The following is a 21,585-nucleotide window of genomic DNA, read 5'->3' as shown; positions in this document are numbered from 1 at the left end:
CAAAGATAACAGGCGCAGTGATATCACAGAACAGGAATAACAGGCGCAGTGATATCACAGAACAGGGATAAGAGGCGCAGTGATATCACAGAACAGGGATAAGAGGCGCAGTGATATCACAGAACAGGGATAACAGGCGCAGTGATATCACAGAACAGGGATAATAGGTGCAGTGATATCACAGAACAGAAATAACAGGCGCAGTGATATCACAGAACAGGGATAAGAGGCGCAGTGATATCACAGAACAGGGATAACAGGCGCAGTGATATCTCAGAACAGGGATAACAGGCGCAGTGATATCACAGAACAGGGATAAGAGGCGCAGTGATATCACAGAACAGGGATAACAGGCGCAGTGATATCTCAGAACAGGGATAACATTGGCGCAGTAATATCACAATAGAACAAAAGATAGTAAAAAGTGATAAAACTCTGTACTCTGTCCCGTGTAATAGAAGGCAGCGATCAGCCGACATGAACGGTGTCGGCTGATCTTTGCAGTCGTTTGTCTTTCAACACTTCGAAAGACAAATGACTGTGATAGCAGCGATCTGCTGCCGTCGCTCCATGGAATAGGAGCGGCGGCGGCAGACCTCCGCTCTCCTCTATGGCAGTGTTTCTCAACTCCAGTCCTCGAGACCCACCAACAGGTCATGTTTTGAGGATTTCATAGGTGAATATAGTCTATAAAATTATAGTCAGTGCACCAGTAACTGCCACAGCTGTTTGTTGTATGGGATATCCGCAAAACATGACCTGTTGATGGGCCTTGAGGACTGGAGTTGAGAAACACTGCTCTATGGTCCCTCCGCAGCTCCCTGTGGCACCCCCCTGTACTGTAATAGCGGTGGCAGCGAGTAGGGAACGAGGAGCAAACAAGCGCTGAAAGTGCTCATTTGCTCCTCTAGTCACCCCGTGTAATAGGGGCTTAAATATGTGATATCATAGCACAGACATAATGACAAAAGTGACAAGCCAAAAAGACAGAAATGGCTGCACATCGCACCCATGGCTGACACGAAAGCCTATTCAGCTACATTTAAAGTGTCACTGTCGTGAATTTTTTTTTTTGCAGAAATCAATAGTCCAGGCGATTTTAAGAAACTTTGTAATTGGGTTTATTATCCGAAAAATGCATTTTTATCATGAAAAAGCAGTTTGAAGCTCTCCCCCCTGTCTTCATTGTTCTCCTATAGAGAGAGCTAAAGAAAAGACCAAAACAGGACAACAAAGAGTTAATCTACAAATCCCTCACAGGATATCTCCTGTGACAGTCACCAGTGACCTGTCTGAGCTCGGATTACAGCTGTCACCCAGCTCCGTGCCTGTAATCCTCTGTTATCTGCTTTCTGCTGCCGGCTAACTCCCTCCTTCCTCCTCCCCCCTCCCCTCTCCCTAGAACAGACAGGGTACGTCTCCTGCAACAAGTCACAATTTTCAGATTTTTCAGAGTGGATGAAAAAGAGGAAGGAGGGGGGGACCTGGGAAAAGGCTTTTTACATGCAGATAATGGCAGATTTGGCTAATAAACCCAATTACAAAGTTTCTTAAAATCGCCTGGACTATTGATTTCTGCAAAAAAAAAAAAATATGACAGTGACTCTTTAAAACCAACATCAGAAGTTAGTATATAATTTGGCCAAACCACATTGCCTCATGTACCACGTGCAGGGCCATTCGGTGCCCCCCCTCTCTGCTTGCGCACGCTTTGAGGGGTTTGTGTTCGCTGACCGACACAGTGATGTTTTTTGTTTAGGGACTCAGGTGTATCAGAAGACCTGCACGTGGTACATGAGGCAATATGGTTTGGCCAAATTATATACTAACTGCTGATGTTGGTTTTAAATGTAGCTGAATAAGCTTTCGTGTCAGCCATGGGTGCGATGTGCAGCCATTTCTGTCTTTTTGGCTTGTGCATATTTTATGTATTCTGTCCCTTTTTTCATTGTGGCTAGCACTCGTGCTTTGTAAGACCCATGTGATCCAAATTAGCAGGAAGCACCTGTGTACATAAGGGGAGGATCTCCTAGTATTCTCCCATTCTACCTGCAGAGGAATGGAGAGAGAGGTAAGAGCTTGTTCACACTTGTGTTTCTTGGCGTCCATTTTTTCCGCCGGTGGCGCCTGCGGAGTCCGGGGGGCCCTTTAGGGTCTGGTCCTGTGACAATGGGGTTGCAGGGCCATTCGGTGGCCCCCCCCCTCTCTGCTTGCGCACGCTTTTGAGGTAATTGTGGTCGCTGACCGGCACAGTGATGTTTTTTGGTTAGGGACTCATGTGTATCAGAAGACCTGCACGTGGTACATGAGGCAATATGGTTTGGCAAAATTATATACTAACTTCTGATGTCGGTTTTAAATGTAGCTGAATAAGCTTTCGTGTCAGCCATGGGTGCGATGTGCAGCCATTTCTGTCTTTTTGGCTTGTGCATATTTTATGTATTCTGTCCCTTTTTTCATTGTGGCTAGCACTCGTGCTTTGTAAGACCCATGTGATCCAAATTAGCAGGAAGCACCTGTGTACATAAGGGGAGGATCTCCTAGTATTCTCCCATTCTACCTGCAGAGGAATAGAGAGAGAGGTAAGAGCTTGTTCACACTTGTGTTGCTTGGCGTCCACTTTTTCCGCCGGTGGCGCCTGCGGAGTCCGGGGGGGGCCCTTTAGGGTCTGGTCCTGTAACAATGGGGTTGCATGGCCATTCGGTGCCCCCCCTCTCTGCTTGCACACGTTTTGAAGGGATTGTGGTCGCTGACCGGCACGGTGATGTTTTTTGGTTAGGGACTCATGTGTATCAGAAGACCTGCACGTGGTACATGAGGCAATATGGTTTGGCCAAATTATATACTAACTTCTGATGTTGGTTTTAAATGTAGCTGAATAAGCTTTCGTGTCAGCCATGGGTGCGATGTGCAGCCATTTCTGCCATTTTGGCTTGTGCATAATGACAAAAGTGAACAAACAGCACAGCAATAATAGCCACAGTACGGTTCAGGGAAGTAAAAGAGTGCTGCACCTCACACCTATGGCTGATACTAGTACCTCTCGGCTGCATAAAAAACATCAGAATTCTGTATGTGAATTGATCAAGCCACACTGCCCCATGTACCGCGTGCAGGTATCTGATACACATGGGTCCCTACACTAAGTCCACACTGTGTCGGTCAGCGAGCACCAAACCCCCTCCCACCCCGCTGGGTTTTGGTGTGGCAATTTTGGGTCTGGTCCTGTGGCATGGGGGTTGCAGGGCCGTTCCATGAGTGATAGTGCGGTCATTTTACATGGCTAGAAACACAGTGAAGTAAAGGGGTGATATCACAGTACAGTAATCATACTTACACTACAATACAATGACGACACTGTAAGGTCATAGGAGAAAGCTATTACACAAGGTAGTGTCGTAGTACAAGGGCATAAACATCTGTATAACTTTATAACTGAGACTGGAGGTTCATAAGCTGGCCATCCATCTTAGATAGCTGTTGGATGAATGCAGTCTCTCCCGATCCCCACAGATAAATGTATGCTTTGCTGAAAGTGCATGTTTTCTGAAGTAGGGACACCTCGGGCAGCAGCTTATCTCCAAGAGAACAAAAGTGTTGTATTGTTGTTGGATTTAAGCATGCCTGACCCTTCTCATGCCTGTTGGAGTTGGATGAACCCCATACACATTAGATGGTTAGCTTATCCCACAGAAATTGTCATGTTTGGACAACATTTATGTGTATGGCCAAGTTTTGTTTTTATGGCCCAAATGTGACTAATCTTTTCTCCTCTCTAGTTAGGCCACCAAATACATGTAATAAATCTTATTAGGAGAAAGTGTCATCAGTTGGACGTTCCCCTTTTAGAACCCGCAGTCTTTGGAAATGTCCAGACACCTTTTTAGGCTGGGTTCACTCTACATGTTTGCAATCCGTTTTTATCTGTTTTTTTTCCACTGACTTCCATTATAAAAAACAATGATCAAAACAGATCCATTTTTTTCACAGAAACAAAAATGAGGTCGCCTACGTTTTTGTGTATGTTAAAAAAAAAAAGTCAGTTTTGATCCTTTTTTTTAAATAATCTAAGTCAATGGAAAACAGATCATAAGGGGTGCACCCAATTGAATGTTTTTCCACCCATTTTTTTTTAAATGGATGAGAAAAATGGATTGCAAAAACGTAGTGTAAGGGTGCATTCACATCTCCACGATCCGCAACAGATCCACAGTTCAGTTATTTAGAACAAATCTGCTGCGATACGGTGTGTGTGAAGGTACCTTAAACCCAGCCTAAAGCTCCTATTACACGGGGTGATGGAGAGGAGCAAACAAGCGCTGTCAGCTCCTCATTCCCCGCTCGCTGTCATTGCTATTACACATGGGGGCAGCGAGCAGGTAAGTGCAGAGGGGGGAGCAGGAAAACTGCGGGGGGGGGGGGGGGGGGCTGCCCGGGTGATCGCTAGATTGTCCAGGCAGCCCATAGCAGACAGCAGCGGTCTGCTGCCACCGCTCCTATTCTACAGAGCAACGTCAGCATATCGCTGCTATCTAAGTCGTTTGTCTTTCAAATGTTTAAATGGCCACATAAACAAAACAGTGATAGTTTTTGTGGCCCGGCTGTGCGCTTAGTTGTACCTCTTAAAAGGCACTGTAATCAAGCGCCAATCCCATTGATTGGTGCTCGCTTGCGTCCTTTGCACAGCCCCATATTGGGTTGTGTAGAAGGACCCTTACTTTTTAATCTTTGTTTCAAATGTCAAAAGTCTGCAATTTTTGTACATCAAACAATAAAATAAATCAATATAAGTGGTATGAGAGAGAAGAAAGGAAAAGAAAAAGAAAAGAAAGAAAGATCTTTATGTGCAATAATTGATATGAAAAAAAAAATCACAGCTGTCGTTACAGTTACCAGAAACTGGCACTAGATGGCACTATTACCCAAGGAATTCTCCTCAGCATGAAGTGGACAAGCAGAGTGCCCTGTAGCTGTTATGGGCCATCTATAATAACTTTGCACAAACAGAAATAACTTTACAGTTTGTGAAGCCATCTGTTGTTTTCTAGGCTAAAGAAGAATTCAACACCAGAGCTGGACCAAATTATTTTGACAATATCACAGCACACAGTTTAATGCTCCAAAGCAGGACTTCAAGCAATAAAATGTGTCACAATACAGACTGGCAAACCTCAACAATTATCATTAGCATTTTATAAAAATACAGAAATACCACTATAAATGCAATATTACTAAAGGGGGGAAAAAAGCACTTGAATCACGCACATCATAGATCTGTGGCAGTGCAACGGTAAATCTGCGGACTATTCCTTTTTTTTTTTTTTTTTTTTGAGGGGGCAAATAGATGTCACCATGAGGATTGTGCTTAGGGCTGTATTAGCTGTCTCAAGCTCCATTATACAAAAGCACTGATCAAGTTAAACTTAAGCTTATTTGCAGAGCCTATAAGATGGCTTGGAGGACTGCATGAATGACTGCAGGATAGTTTGTGTGAATGTTAGTTGTCATGAGCCATTGGCTGTTCATCCTATATTACAATATGGGGAGATGACTGACAGGCAATGAGCAGCCGATGGCTGATGATTTTTAACCTGAATGACCTGTTTGCTTGTTCGTTGGCTGATCTTGGGTCTTATTACAAGGTGCTATTGGACGGTTCACCCTGTGAATAGTCTCCCTGTGTAATAGGGCCCCAAGACAGCCCTCTGTGAGCAGGAAGACATACAGATAAATTGCCTAGGCACTTGTTTAGCAAAGTCAAGCGATAATTGTTTTTCTTTTAAATGACAGGCATTTAGATAAAAAGATAAATCGCTCTGAAAAGTTATATAATCATTATCACTAATCACTGTAAATGACCAAACGATGGAGTGTTGATACTAAAAGACTTACCGATCAACAATGATTTTGAAGTCAGCTCAAAAAATTGCGATCAATGACATACAAAGTAGTTTTTGTTTGTTATTTGATCTTTGCCGCATTTACACAAATATCAGAATATCACTTTTTAACGATTTATTGCATGGTAATCGGCCCGTGTAAAAGGTCCTTAAGGCTTCTTTAACACAAGCATATGACAGCCCCACACAGGCACGGATTGACTACATATGTTGAATGGCGGCCCGGTAAAGTGACTCTTTATGTGGAGACATTAATGGGAGTGACAGACTGCACAAATTTTGGCAAAATTGTGCGTGCAGCAGTTCACTATCAATATTGTCGGTAGCACATATCCAGTTTACATGGGAATTTGTGCTGCTGGGTCTTGTTGGGTCTTATACATGGAGCAATAAACTAGCCAGTTTGGCCAATACTTTCCCTGCATAAAAGGGCCTTATACCCAGCAACTACAATGTAGACCCAGTCCATCCATATACTACATGGTTGGCTGATGATTTAGGGTGCCTTCACACGTACCGGATCCGCAGAGATTTCACGCTGCGATTCTGCAGCGAATTTCATTCCACTGCGAATATGTAAGCAGGCCCCTTTAACCCCCCGCCGCATACATTACCTGCTTGGCGCCGTGGCTGCAGTGAAGCTCCCGGCTCCCCTCACTTGCCATCAGCCAATCAGTGCTGCTGTGCACTGATTGGCTTATGGGAAGCGAGGGAAGACGGGAGACTCACACACAGCCGCCGTGCCAAGCAGGTAATGTATGCTTTGGGCCGGGGCTGCGGGATGCGGGGGGGTTAAAGGGGCCCGGGTCACATACAGGCAGCGGAATAAAAATTCTGCTGCATGTATGTGTCCCATTCAGTTTCACACTACCAGGATCTGCAGAGGATTTCTTGCAAACTCGCTGCGGATCCGGTAAGTGTGAAGCTACCCTTAAAGTGTACCTGTTGTTTCATGTTAAAAAAAAAAGGGGGGAGGTGTACTCATCAGCAGAAGCTGAACAGGCTGCATCTCTAACTAGCCCCTACACATGTCAAGGGCCAATGAGTTGCATCCCAGCCTATATTGCCGTCCCCTCTGTGTGCAGGTGCTTTTTCAGTGCAGCGAAGATGACAATACAGTGTGGGATTCAATAATGTACACCCCCATCCCCAAGGCCACAATAAGCCCCGCCCCCATCGGGGCAACTTGCCACCTGCTGGTAAACCCCCCCACAAACACACACGCACTCCAACCTGTTTCTTCTGGTTTGTGCATCTGCTCCGGCACCTGCAGTTTACAGACTGGGAAACAGATGCACACTGAGGAAAGGTTTTCAATCAAATATCTGCCTTGTGCAGGTGCAGGCATGGGGCCTGGACTTCCTGTGCCTCAACTCTTTTTTTCTAATGAAGAAAGAGTCGATATTTCAGTCAGTATAGCGGTGCATAAAAAAGATTGCAAACAGCACCCCCTGGTACCCTCTTTCTGTGTAAACAAGGGATGTGTGGCCAATAGCAACACATTTAAATAGCTCGGCAACTCGATTAGTTGTACTGTGGAAAGGCACAGAAAACAAATACCGATCTCACTGATCAGTGCTTGTTTGTGCCCACTGACAACCAAAGATTGATGTTTTTAAAAGGAACCTTATGAATAGTCATCAGTAATGAATTGTCTCTCCAAAAGAACAACACAACATTGGCCTAAGAAAAAAAAAAACCTAATGAAATCATTAAAAACTGGGTGACACTTGGACCCTGCTAGTGATTACCTAACATGCCTAGCAGGACCTGCCAATTATGGTGTGTGTGCTACTCTGAAAAAGTTGCACTATAATTAATTGTTGCCATAGATTCATACACCCTGTAATGTGTATTGATGAGCCATTTAAAGTGACGTGACAGAATATGTCAATAGTCTACATCATAATACATTCCAGTTTAAGGCTGGGTTCACACTACGTATATTTCAGTCAGTATTGTGGTCCTCATATTGCAACCAAAACCAGTAGTGGATTGAAAACACAGAAAGGCTCTGTTCACACAATGTTGAAATTGAGTGGATGACCGCCATTTAATGGCAAATATTTGCTGTTATTTTAAAACAACGGCTGTTATATTGAAATAATGGCCGTTATTTACTGTTATATGGCGGCCATCCACTCAATTTCATCATTGTGTGAACAGATCCTTTCTGTGTTTTTAATCCACTCCTGGTTTTGGTTGCAATATGAGGACCACAATACTGACTAAAATATACATAGTGTGAACCCAGCCTAAAGGTGTGTTCACATGTACAGGATCTGCAGCAGATTTAATGGCGCAGATTTGAAGTTGCAGATTTGCTTTGAATCTAATCTGGGCCATCAAATCTGCTGTGGATCTGCTGAAGATTCAAATCTGCGCCAAATCTGCTGCAGATCCTGTACGTGTGAATGCACCCTAAAGAAGAACTATGCTTGGGCTCAGCATATTTAGAAAACATTATCATTTAAATCTTGATGAAAAATTGAACATACTTTGCTTTCACTGTTATTAAAAATAACTTCTGACATGTCATCAGGCGTGTCAAAAGATATTGATCGTAGAGGGTCTCACTGCGAAGGCTTCATTCACACGTTCAGTGATTTTTCAGGTCCGGTATTTGTAATTGCACCTGTAGTGTGTCTGTATCTGCAAAATGTTGAACTGCTAAAAAGAATTTAACTAGTTTGCTTAGATTTGATCCATGTTTTTCATTAATGTCGCGCATGTGACATCCATGTGATCCACAAAAAAAAGTAATCCCATAGAGTTCAATGGGTAATCCATGCCACAATCACAATTCGCACTAGCACATCTTTTTTGCAGTACGGATTACAGATCCACAATAGGAACAAACTGTGTGAATAGCCCAACAGAAATCAATGGGCAATAAATGGATAAGAGATTGCGGATCCACAATCACAGACAACTTTGTGGGACGTATGAATACGGCCTAAAACCTGCTGTGATCGGGAGATATAGTCAGTGAGAGGGTGTGGCAGCATCTCTATTAAGGCTAATTCTGAAAATGTGAGTCTATGAGGCTACATTATTGGAATTAGCGAGCGGCTGTGGAGTGGATTGCGCTGCTGTCATCCGTCATATCTCGTGATCACAGTGGGTCTCAGCAGTGAGACCCGCTGCAATCTATAACTTTGACATGCCTGATTAGTTAAGTGTTATTTTTAATGGAAGGTACTCTTTATTTTATGTTTTCTTTTCCATGCAGATAGAATGCTAAATAAAAATGTGCAAGGATTCCTGTTCGCACAGAAGCAGTGTATTAGAGGGATCTAAGGGGACACATTTCAAAAGTCTCAGGAGTTTACTTAAAATTCATACAGATGTTATTTTTTTAAACCAATATAATGTTATTCAGTGGTATGTGCCATTCCTGTCTACACATATCAAGTACACAATAACATTTATACTCTCAGGACAATCTATAGCTGCTATTTAGCATTAACATGTGATGGGAAGTTCATGGATGGAAGGCAGAGGCATTCAGCGGGATGAGGCAAGCTGGAACACACACAGGCAGAGAACATGTGTGGGACAACTTTCATTAACGCAAACAGCAGGGGATCCCTTCCAGAGACTTGTGTGCCATGGATAATTCATTTCCTGTTGTACATATGACTCCTGACACATTGTCACTGACGGATAACAAGACAAACTGCAGCAATTAGCGTCTCCCCCCACCCCCCCACCCTTTACAAGATTTGGCAGCTGCACCCAGCTCTGGCTCCCACCACACTACATGAAATAAGAAGGTCATGGGACTACTGTCTGTTATTACAATAGAGACGTTAGAAGCATCCAAGTGCAACACACATAGCTTTGAATATTCATTGAAAAATTTTACTGCTTGACTTGTATGACAAAATGCACAGCAACTGTATTTCCATTTTTCAAAAGATGAAATGCCTGACAAAGAGATGTCTGTGCATCACTAGCCAATTTACAATAACCTAATGTATTCTGTACATGGGCAAGAGCATGACCGCTACCACACTGACAGGTTTCACATATTCCGCACTGACACAACTGGCCAAAAATTGCTAAGTGACAAGATCATGGAAAGTGATAGCAGTGCCTCCTGACTGTCTGACTGTTAAATGGCACAACTGCACTTAAAGAAGGGGGGGGGGACTTGGCATCAATAACATTCAAGTATAAGGCTCAAGTATTTGAATTATACTTATGTCCCCACCACAAAAAAAAAAAAAAAAAAAAGACAGTTTAACCATAGAGATTCTGAAAATAAACCAGCAGGAATCTTACTTTGGGTGTGAAATAAAGTACAGTATTTCCAGGTACTCACTTCTAGCTAGGAACTTTGTAATGTGTGTTATTTAAGTGAATGGCCCCCTTCCCCGTGTTTCCTCCACCCCGGAAGTGTGGTGCATTATGCTCACTGACCCCGGCGGCCTTCTTGGGTCGACGACGTCATCTTTGGGAGGCCGGCCAAACCGCTTCAGCTGTCCCTCATGACGGCCCCCCTCTGCTGCGTCATCAGTTGCTCAGCCGCAATTGGCTGAGCATAACTGTGCTCAGCCAATCGCGGCTGAGCAGCTGATGACGCGGCAGAGGGGGGCCATCATGAGGGACGGCTGGAGCGCCTCCCGAAGATGACATCGTCGACCCAAGATGGCGGCCGGGGTCGACAGCAATTCAGTAAGTAAAATGCACCACACTTCTGGGGTGGGGAAACACAGGGAAGGGGGCTATTCACTTAAATAACACACTTTACAAAGCTGTATAACTTTGTAATGTGTGTTATTTAGTGAATAAATGTTAAATGCTGCACTACCCCTTTAAGAATGTATAAACTCTGTGCTGTAGGAGTCTAGGCAACTTTTTCTCTCAAAGGGTTAACCATGCCTTGCTGTAATGTGAAAAGAAACTGGCCACCACTTTAACTTCTGAACATTGATTCATGGGAAAGCTATTGTTGCAAATTTTGCTGTATACACATAATCACATCCAAGCTTCCAGAGCAATGTTAACCCATTTTCACAAAGTGTCAGCAAAGCTATGTCTATCTGCAGTGTCAGCAAAAAGTATGAAGCAAAGAACCAGCAACCTCTCAAAGAAAGGTTCTTTCTGCTTCATCGAAAGAACGTCTGTCATTTATTCGACTAGTCCTCCAACATTCTACAGATAACCTCCTTGCATATTAGAAAATGTTATGGGAAGTGCGAAGCAGAAAATAAACTGTAGATTAGAGAAATGTGGCAAAGGTCTGTTTCTACAAAACTTCAAGAGTATAAGGGCTTATTACCACGTTCCATAATCCTCTGACGTGGACTCGCAGATCTCCAGGCGTCATGTATCAATATGATGCTGGGAGAGCTTTAAGTATTTAAATCTTCGCGGGAATGTAGTGATACAGCCACGTGGCTATATTTGTACATTTCTGCAAAGATTTAAACAATTACAGCTCTCCCCGCATCATATTGATATATGACGCCTGGAAATCTGCGAGTCCGCGTCATAGGATTATGGAACGTGGGAATAAGCACCAAGTATTTTAGGTTGCTACAAAGATTCAATCATACATGAAATAAAGTTAATAAATGTCATGCAACACTAAGAAAAATTTGGAGCACAATGCACCAGCAGTAATGAAGCAGGGTAGTACACTCAATAGTCTGACAATGGTGAAGTTCGTATTTGGTAAAGGAAACCAGGCTTCATTACCTTGCAAAATCCAGATCGGCTTCACGGGACATAGTGATATTGGTAAGGTTTTGCTGAAGAACAAATATATTTCGGCACATCTTCTTGATCCCTGATTCACTAATTCGCTTGAAATATTGGGCGCCATTAATAAGGATGCAGGAAATTAAATGGCCTAGACCTGATGAAGACAATGCATGTAGAAAAACAAAGATGATTATTTAGCTTTAGAAATGTAACACTATTACCATACATTAAAGGGGTTATCTAACATGGCAAATTTCTTCCAGAGACACCGCCACTCTCGTTTCCAGCTTAGGTGGTGCTTTGCAACTTAGTCCCATTGAAAAGAATAAAGCTAAAAGGAGGTCCAGGTGCACCATTTCTTTTGAATACCGAAAGGGAGGAGGTGGCTGAACAGGCTCTTACCTCCCCATTTCCAGCTCAGGGGTCGGCTGTCCTCCGCTCGAGCTACTGACTGAATACGTGGGGTTGACACGTCACGTCCCAGGTCTCTGCTCAGACCAGGAAGCAGCCGGGGGACCCGGAGTGGAGGACCTGACCTGGGCACAAGAGTCGTGATGTCTCTGGAAGGAAGTGGCCATGTTTTTGTAGAACTGAATAATCCCTTTCAATGAATACTGCCAATATAGGACACCTGTTATTATACATTTAAATAGTGAACGGAGCTGATCAGTACATCAGTTGAGATAATTCGCCAACGCCTGGCTGGTAACTACCTTCTTTTTTTTTTCTTTTTTGTGCCCTAAACCTGAAAGCACTGCAATAACTGGTCAATGCCTGGAGAGCGCTGCATTGAGCACTTTCATTAGCAGCTGGCAGTGTTGTCGTTTGGCTGGTCTCCCTGAGATCAGCAATCTGTTTCTCTTATGGCTCTACTAGGTATTGCTCCCACCTAGCCAAAATCCTGCTCCACACTGATGAGGGGCAACACCCCGAAACAGCTGTATGTGGATGGATACCTGACCTTGGTTTTTCCCTTGTCATTACATTGACTTATAGGGCCACTTAATATGGCGGTTTTGGTGGTTTCCTTACAGGAGCCACCCCTTGGCTGGGTCCTTCCTGGAGGGATAACTGGCTAGTCCTGTTTTTTGAGACTCTTTGTTCGGGCTCCTCTTTTGCAATGCCTGCAATGCCTCTTTTTCTATCTCCCTGTTCTAAAAATCCATTTAATATATGGTCCCCAGATAGGGGACGTATCAGATAATAAACTGATAAGAACAGATACTACACTTGATCTTAGCCAAAAGGACGAGAAGTAACTACCTTCTGAACCTAAATGCCAGTAAAAGGTCCAAGGAAAAGGTATTGTGATTATTCTTTTGCCCACAGTGGTGTTTAACTTACTGTGTAACCTTCCTACAGTCATAAAATTGGTATAAATGCCTAGAGTGATAATAAAGTTAAGACACAAAGTTAGGGTATGCCCACACTGCATGTCCGCCATCCGCCCAAAGAATGATTTGAAGATTTGAATTAAAGACCTATCATAGACCTGCTTTGGGTGAGTGCTCAGCGGTTTATTCTACTTCACTACATATCTACTAGTATACCTTCAAAGATGTACTGGAACTTGTGCTGCTGGAGACTGGCACCCATCGCCTCTTCTATTCCACTTATGTCCTTGTTCAGTCGCACAATAAGAGGGTCGTAATCCATGCTTTCCACATTGGCTACGATAGCATAGTTTCCTTGCTTGGCCAAGGGGATAAGATAATGGAAGCAATGAACTCTGAGAATAAAACAAAAAACAAATATACTTGTTTCGTAACATGTTATATATTCAACTTAAGTTACTGTCAAATGTCATTCTTTTTCCATGGAAAACATTATGAATAAATGTTAGATATCTTGTATGAGCGCCAAAACACATTTTGTAGCCAAGTATTAGGGTCAGATAATGTTGTCAAGTTTAAGGGAAATTTCATTTCTTGCTGCTTTTAAGGACACTGTGCCGCAGGTCACATTTTCTATAACCTCAGCCATGTCATTGCGACAGATTTTAATTTACCTGCATAGAGTTTCTCAAATATCACCTGGAAAATAGAGCTTGTGATTGATGCCTTCATAGTACACTTTGTTAATTCCTAGCACTGAGAACTAAGACTCTCTTATGAAAGGATGACCCTCTGGGTCGCACATAAAATGTCAAACGCCTCTCAGTCTGGCACGTTACATGTAGGTTTCTAGATGCTTTCCTCCATGAACTTTTCTGAGACCTCCCTATAATAAAGAACTTGTAACGAAAATGTTTTGGGCAAGATTGCAGCAAATAGGAGCTTAACTTACTCTGACTGCAACCTTTACCTAAAATTCTTCTATGTGGACTAAAACATTAAAGGGAACCCGTCACCATAAAAAATGCTACCTAAGCTATTGGCATCATGTGATAGAGCAGGAGCTGAGCAGATGCAGATTCATATATATATATATATATATATATATATATATATATATATATATATATATATATCTTTATAGGAAAAGATTCAGTATAACTTGTAATTTATTGACTGAAATCTCTGATGTTTCCATGCTGAAGAGTCCAGTCCATTGAGTGACACTGATCACTGAACTCCTTAAAGTTCACAAAAAATTATTACTGGCTCCCCTACTAGGCGCTGGAATGTATACTCACGGCAGCTGATCGGTGTCCCGTGGTGCGGCTTCGTTCCGGTCCCGCAGTGCCGCTGAAATCCGGCGCGCGCTCACTTCAGCTTCTGCAGTGACTCCTCTTCTCTGCCTTGTAATTGAATGCCGGAAGTCATGCACTTCCATACAGAATGCATGGAAGCGCGTGAGTTCTGGCGTATAATCACAGGACAGAGAAGAGGAGTCACAGAAGAGCCGGATTTGAACGGCACCGCAGGACCGGAACGAAGCTGCGCCGCGGGTCACCCATCAGCTGCGGTGAGTATACCTTCCAGCGCCTACGGGGGGGCCCAATAATATTTTTTTGTGAACTGCTTCTTTAACACAGAATGAGCAGGGATTTCAATCAACATGTTACAAGTTATACTGAAATTTTCCCCACAAAGATATATATCAATCTGTTCAGTTCTTCCTGCTCTATAACATAATGGCAACAGATTAGATAGTATTGTCTTGGCGACAGGTTCTCTTTAAGCTGAAATGAAGCTGTAGACAATGAGTTCTGCTTCCATATATTCCACAACAGTTTAGATTAAAGGATAACTGCAAAAAATGTAAAACTATAGACCTTTAAATACAAACAACTATACTTGTCCACAGTGTATGAAACCAATGTATGCTCTGTACACCAAACGTCTCTTAAAGAAACACTGTCATCACAAAAAAAGTTTTGACATGTCAGAGTGTTCAGACCCTAACAGATTATGAGACTGAGGCAAGAGAAGTCCACGCTCAGCGTGGTCTTCTCCAGGCTCTGTGTTAAGTGCAGGGCTGTGGAGTCGGAGCTAGTTTTGGCTGGAGTCGGAGCTAGTTTTGGCTGGAGTCGGAAAAAAATGTACCGACTCCGACTTTAAAAAAATCTTTAAAAAATGTAGAATTGAATGTTGATATGAATTTTACAAGTTTTGCTATGCTATGGCTGCAGCAGGCTGTGTGTATGTGTGTGCTATTGCGTGCCCCCACAGTGGCCTTCTATATCACTGTTTGACCTCTCTCTATATCACTATGTGTGACCCCTCTCTATATCAGTGTGTGTGACCCCTCTCTATATCACTATGGCTGACCTCTATATTACAGGTATCTGGCATTGTTAGCAGTGTTTCTTTAAGTATGGTGACTATTTAAAAAAGACTACCTGCTCCATCTAGTCTAGTTGTGAGTAGTTCAGGACATGGAGGCTAAAGACTGGCTGCATCCACTGCACACACAGGAGAATCTGCTTTATATACAGTATTTCTTTATTCACTCAGAAGTTGCCCCAGGATCATGTAGGACATTAGGGAGAAGCTGCTGAGCCAGTGTGATAAGTAACTCCCCTGGTATATGACCGGCCATTTATGAAGCAGCAGGAGTCTGAGTCGGTCCTGATAAAATTCAGGAGTCGGAGTTGGAGTCGGAGCTGCGGCTTACCGACTCCACTGCCCTGGTCAAGTGATAAGATAGCCTCATAATAAAAGTCAATGGGACACGTCTTTCACTGACACAGGGTGGGTTTAGACTATGGAATTCTCGTGGATAAATTCCACGGAATTCCGTCGCCTGTACACGCGCCTTTCCGCCAGCTCCATAAACACCATTCTATAGGCCGGCTGATTCTGCATTCCGCCGAAAGAATTGTCAAATCAATTCTTTTGGCGAAATGCGGAATCAGCCGGCCCATAGAATGGTGTCTATGGAGCCGGTGGAAAGGCGCGGCAGTGTGCGTGTACAGGCGACGGAATTCCGCGGAATTTATCTGCGAGAATTCCATAGTCTGAACCCACCCACAAAGTGGAGAGCGGACCGCGCTGCAGTGTGGCCCTCTCTTCGTTTATTCTATTCACTGGTTTAAGGTCTGAACACTCAGACCCTGACCGATAAAAAATTTTTGACATGCCAAAAGTTTTTGTGATGACTTGTGCAACTTTAAGGGTACATTCACTAGTTAAGATTTGATGCTGCAGATATCAATGTAACTAAATAGTTAAACACATTACATACAACTGCTTTAGATCCTGTAGTTGTAAGTGTACCCAAAAGGGGCTTTCTGCAAGCAACTATAGCCTCCTGGAAAATCCCATTAACAAAAGAATACAACATAAAAACACCTTTCCCAAATATATTTAATTAGAAAAAGTAAAGCATTTAAAGGAGAAGTTTGGCAAATTTTTTTTTATTAAAGTATTGTATTTCCCAAAAGTTATACAAATCACAAAAATACACTTATTATGGGAAATGCTTATAAAGTGCTTTTTTCCCTGCACTTACTACTGTATCAAGGCTTCACTTTCTGGATAACATGGTGATGTCACAACCCGACTCCCAGAGCTGTGCTGGCTGTGGCTGCTGGAGAGGATGATGGCAGAGGGATGCTCAGTGTCCCTCCAGTGCCCTGTGTCCCTCAGTGTCCCCCTGCCATCATCCTCTCCAGCAGTCACAACCCGCACAGCTCTGGGAGTCGGGTCGTGACATCACCATGTTATCCAGGAAGTGAAGCCTTGATGCAGCAGTAAGTGCAGGGAAATAAGCACTTTATAAGCATTTCCCGTAATAAGTGTATATTGGTGATTTGTATAACTTTTGGCAAATACAATACTTTAATAAAAAATTTTGCCGGACTTTAATTTAGAAATAAGTAGAGACCCTTTAAAGCCTGTCAATAATAAAAACTTTTGACATTTCCTAGGGACATGTCAAATGTTTTTACAGCCAGGGTCTGAACACTTAGATCCTGGCTGAATAAAAGAATGGGCAAGGAGACAACAGCACTGCCATGCGCCCCTCTCCCGCTCTGTGTCTATGAGAGCTAGGTGACCATTGGTAGTCCTTCCAAGTCACATGACACAGAACCATGAGTGAAAAGGGAAAGCACATACTTCTCCCGGCTTGTAGTGTGGACACTCAGACCATGACTGACCAAAATTTTTGACATGTCAGAAGTTTTTGCTAATGACAGGTACACTTTAAAAAAGGGAAAGTGGTGTGAGAAGCAGGGGAAGCTTACTGTTTTAAAAGTTCTGACAGTCCACTGTGATGGAGTGAGATAGTATGTATATTGCAAAAAAAACAATTAGATCTGTGCTGCTATCCTATTTTATGCTGATATTACTATAGTTACAGCAATGTAGGGCTGCACTGACAAAGTCTTTGGGCTTTCACTGAACCTTAAAGCGTAACTGTCATGTATTTTTTTTATTGCAGAAATCAGTAGTATAAGCGATTTTAAGAAACTCTGTAATAGGTTTCATCAGCCAAAAAACCCTCCCCCTGTCCTCAAGAAGCAATCTCCCAGCCTCCCCCCCTGACTTCTTATCTGTGCATTATCAGGCAAACACGTCTTCATTACAGAGAAGCCAGTGAAGACGGGTTCTGCTCCCTCCATTGTAAGCCTATGAGGGGGGGGGGGAGGGGCTGAGGTAGATGAGGGAGCAGGAAGAGGTGACATGAAGGTCAGCTGTTTGTAGACTCTCTGAGCACCTAAAATGCTAAATTCAGGTGTCAGAAAGGTCAGTGCTTATCTATGAACTTACTGAGAGAAGATTGCAGGGTGTTGTGCTCTGCAGAAATCCTCCGTGCTCTGTCACTCCTAACAGCCCCTCCCCTCTCCATAGCCACATAATGGAGACAGAAATCCTGCTTCTTTTGAAGGGAGGGGGGAGGCTGGGAGATTGCTTTTTCAGTCCAGAAGGAAACTCTTTTGGTTTATAAAACCTATTACAAAGTTTCTTAAAATCGCTTGTACTACTGATATTTAATGTTTTCAGAAAAATGACCCTGAAATGACAGTTACGCTTTAAGTCACATAAACGTCAGAAACCTGTCAAACTGAGATGCATAGGCAGAACTCTACTTGCCTACAGACTTTAATGGGCTTAACAGTCTGTGACTATATTCAATCCATTTTAGGAACGTATCTGCTGTTTATCTTAACGTATCTGCTGACTATCTATAGCTTCCCTCTTACAAGTTGTAATGAAGTGTTGTAAATACTCTCCTTATAGACAGTACTGCTTCTGATACATTGCTTTGCAGCTTACACTAGCCCTTTCAATAGGAATTGAGACTGTGGTTTTATGAAACACTTATGCTCACTGTTATGTGATGGCTGTTGCTTTGAACATAGTGATAAGTTTAAAAGACAAAATAACGATTGATCTCTACCATGATCTGTACCTCCATTATGGGATGCAGATCTGTTATTTGGCATTAATGACTCTATAACAATACCGTCCAACAATAAAAAAAATCCAGCACGGTTGATAACCTTTGCATGAGATATCTGCCTTTGGCTGGCATCCATCACAATGGTTCATGTCACATAAAGGTGAAAACAGATCAATGGTTATCAAAAAACGGTCTATATCTGCCTTTTCATCTGCATGGCTAGCCTTAGATATTGAATATTCTGTTGTCTGCTTTACAGCTCCCCGGCGTGAGAAGGAGGAGCGCCAAGGAAAAGCAAAGATAGCAGGCAGAGAAGTAGGCAGAATGTGCGGCATCCCATAGTTCAGGCAGGCAGAAAATATTGCCACGTCCCATATTTAGGAGATAAACAGCAGGAGCATGAATATGTCTCTCTCTGCATGTGAGAGTGACTTACACAGGCCTTTCAACTACGAAGAATGCATTTGTAAGTGATAAATCATAGTAACCCATTAATCTTAAATGGGCTATATTGGATTATATAGACTTGTCAGTTTTCCTTCAAAAAAAGGGCACCACGCCTGTCCACAGGTTATATGTTGTACTGACGCTTAACCATATTTAAAAAAAAAAAAAAAATCCTATTTCACCATGCCCTTGTTGAAAACTTATTAAATATGTCAGCAAACAAACTTGTGTCATATGTACTCGAGGCCTTTAAATACCTACTGAAGACTGAATCCTACCTGACTTCCAAATGCAAAACAAGTAGACAGCGGTCTGACATGTCCTGGAAAGAATTAGCCAGCTCACTGAGAGTCTGCAAAATGATCTCGGACACAGCAGGAATGTCCATACTGCTGAGGCTGTCGGAACCAGGAGACATTGCTACAAGTAAGAAAATGGAAAGAAAAAAACAACATATTAGTTTGTATGTGCCTCAAGTGAAATTAACATATTATCTAGTTCTAACTCTACTAAATGATATTATAGGATACCGTTGCCTAATACAAATGGAAAAATTTATTAGCTTCTAAAGCATATTAGGTTCATCAACACAGGAATATCGAGCAGAGAGAAACAGAAACATAGATGGATAATGTTACAGCTTTACTTTTCCTTCTTTAAATGGATAAGACTGTTGAAAACAACTATTAAAAGAACGAGACTGGGTTCACACACAGTATTTTAGTCAGCATTTTTATCCCAAATAAAAAGCAGGTCCCAAAACACAGAAAAATGTGCAAATCTATTATAGTTTTCCTCTGTGTTTGTTGCACTTACAATTTTGGCTAAAAATAGTCACCAAAATGAGCTTCAATATGTGGACCAAATATGATGTGTGAACCCAGCTTTAGGCTACAGATATGTTGCAGCTTCCTGCATGGAACATCTGCAGTGTTTGCAATGGCAGCAGTGTGCCAGGTGTTGAAGAAATCTCATCCATATGCTGTGGAAGAAACTTCATGTTTTTGCTTTTGTCGATTTGGCTGTTTAAAATCTTCCATGCTGTGGTAGGGGAGGACCAGGAGTTGGAGTTCCCTATTCTACAGGTCAGTGGTGGTGGTCCAGCAGTAGGGCCTCCACTGATCTAACATATGTCACCTTTCCACAGCATAAATGTAACATTTTTGGGGTTAATTAATTATTTGTTTCCTAAATGGAAGTTAAGAAACTTTGTAAATATTCCTCATTAAAAATTTCCTTCTATTTAGCTGCCGCTAAAGAAAGATTAGGAACATCTGTCACAAGCAATTTCTATGGAATGGGAGGGACAAATTGAGGAGGCACAGGCTGTAGATTGGGAGGAAATGACAGGCTATGTACAAAGGCAGAAAGACACTGCTACTGGCTGTATTATGCGATGTTACTAGTTTCTGGCCCAATTTTGTGGTGAGTGGTTGCCTTTAACCTGCTGCTAGATTTTATTTAAATAATAAAAATAAGGCAAAAACACTCTCAAATTTAAGACATATATGTTTTTTTTCAGAGGCAAATGAAGAAAGTAATATAGAGGTGTTTAGAGTGGACTATCAATCCTGACAAGATGGCTGATATCAGTATTTATACCAGAAGAGGTGTTCTGTAATTGGCTGGTAGTACATGAAAAGACAAATTGTAGGGAAACAAAATGAGACTGCAGAAAAGAAAAAGGAAAAAAGTTCGGCTAAGAATCAAGAGTAAACTATTGTCAAATGCATGAAAGAAGCAAATGTTTGTTTTTAATTATAGCTGTGTTTGAGGCAAACTTTACCCAGAACCATTTTCAGCGGTATGTGATTTATAATTCATTTATCATGTTTTAATAATAATTAGGTTTGTTAGAAAAGATGAATAACAAGTACAGACAAAAGCCACGGGCATTTCATGTGTCAGCTCTCACAATTCTAGATTGGAAAAGTCAACCTCAACTATTTGATTTGAGGTTTTTTTTTTTTTGGGCTGCACATATTATAGACAAAAGGACAAAAAGGATAAAATTACAAAATAAAAGATATTGGACTCAAGTTACATTACTCTTAAAAGAAAAGTATTTTTTTCCTAAACATAATCTATATATTGTATTGCAAAATTGATGTAAATCCATATCTACTGTGTAAAGGATTTGCCATACATTAGAAATCTCACATCAGATGAATTATTGTTGTGTCATCAGCCAATGCAGAGTACCTCTCCATTGTGCACTCTCCTAGGTGCTCTCTCCATTGAGAACTGTGTAATGGTGACAGCCCATTTGAGAGTATATATCCACTATTTAGCACCTAAGGTATAAGGGCCTTAAATTGGAACAACCATGGAATTAAAAACCACATGTAAACTGGACTGACTTGAAAATCTGCGGCAAATAAGCATTGAATTGACATGTACTTATCATGAATTGTCTACTTTTTGAGGTTTTTAATTCCAGTTTATGCAATTGCACACATATAATAAATGAATATTGTAGGGATCTTCCCGGGGGATGGTGTGTTTGGACACAGTTCAGGCAGCAAACTTGGACTTAAAAAACAGCTTTGGTGTTTATTTGTAACATAAACAGTCCAGCAAAATAAATACAGCAACACTGTGCTTTAAGAACAAAACAAAAAGTCCTGCCCGTCTGGGGGCTTACTAATACACTGGACACCTCTCTGGCACTTCAGTCGGCAGTATTGCGGGGTGTGAACAGGCCCCAGCAGCGGCTGTCTTCCCAGCTCTCACC

At 42.2% G+C, this 21,585-nt stretch overlaps 1 protein-coding gene and 1 pseudogene across 1 annotated transcript in view; both read right to left on the bottom strand.

Moving 5' to 3' along the window:
* The window catches only part of EXOC4 (exocyst complex component 4), a 314,927-nt gene that overhangs the window by 22,676 nt on the left and 270,666 nt on the right, over positions 1 to 21,585 (bottom strand). The window contains exons 15-17 of the mRNA XM_069979105.1: positions 19,130 to 19,271; positions 13,163 to 13,341; positions 11,607 to 11,766 (exon numbers count right to left, since the gene is read on the bottom strand). Coding sequence (XP_069835206.1) covers positions 11,607 to 11,766; positions 13,163 to 13,341; positions 19,130 to 19,271 — 481 coding nt within the window. The remainder of the gene's footprint in view (positions 1 to 11,606; positions 11,767 to 13,162; positions 13,342 to 19,129; positions 19,272 to 21,585) is intronic.
* Positions 12,741 to 12,872, bottom strand: LOC138781880 (U2 spliceosomal RNA; annotated as a pseudogene).

This window comes from Dendropsophus ebraccatus, chromosome 1 (assembly GCF_027789765.1).
Source record: "Dendropsophus ebraccatus isolate aDenEbr1 chromosome 1, aDenEbr1.pat, whole genome shotgun sequence".
NCBI lineage: Eukaryota > Metazoa > Chordata > Amphibia > Anura > Hylidae > Dendropsophus > Dendropsophus ebraccatus.
Note: the sequence above shows the minus strand (reverse complement) of the source record. Positions and strands in the feature narration are given on the sequence as shown.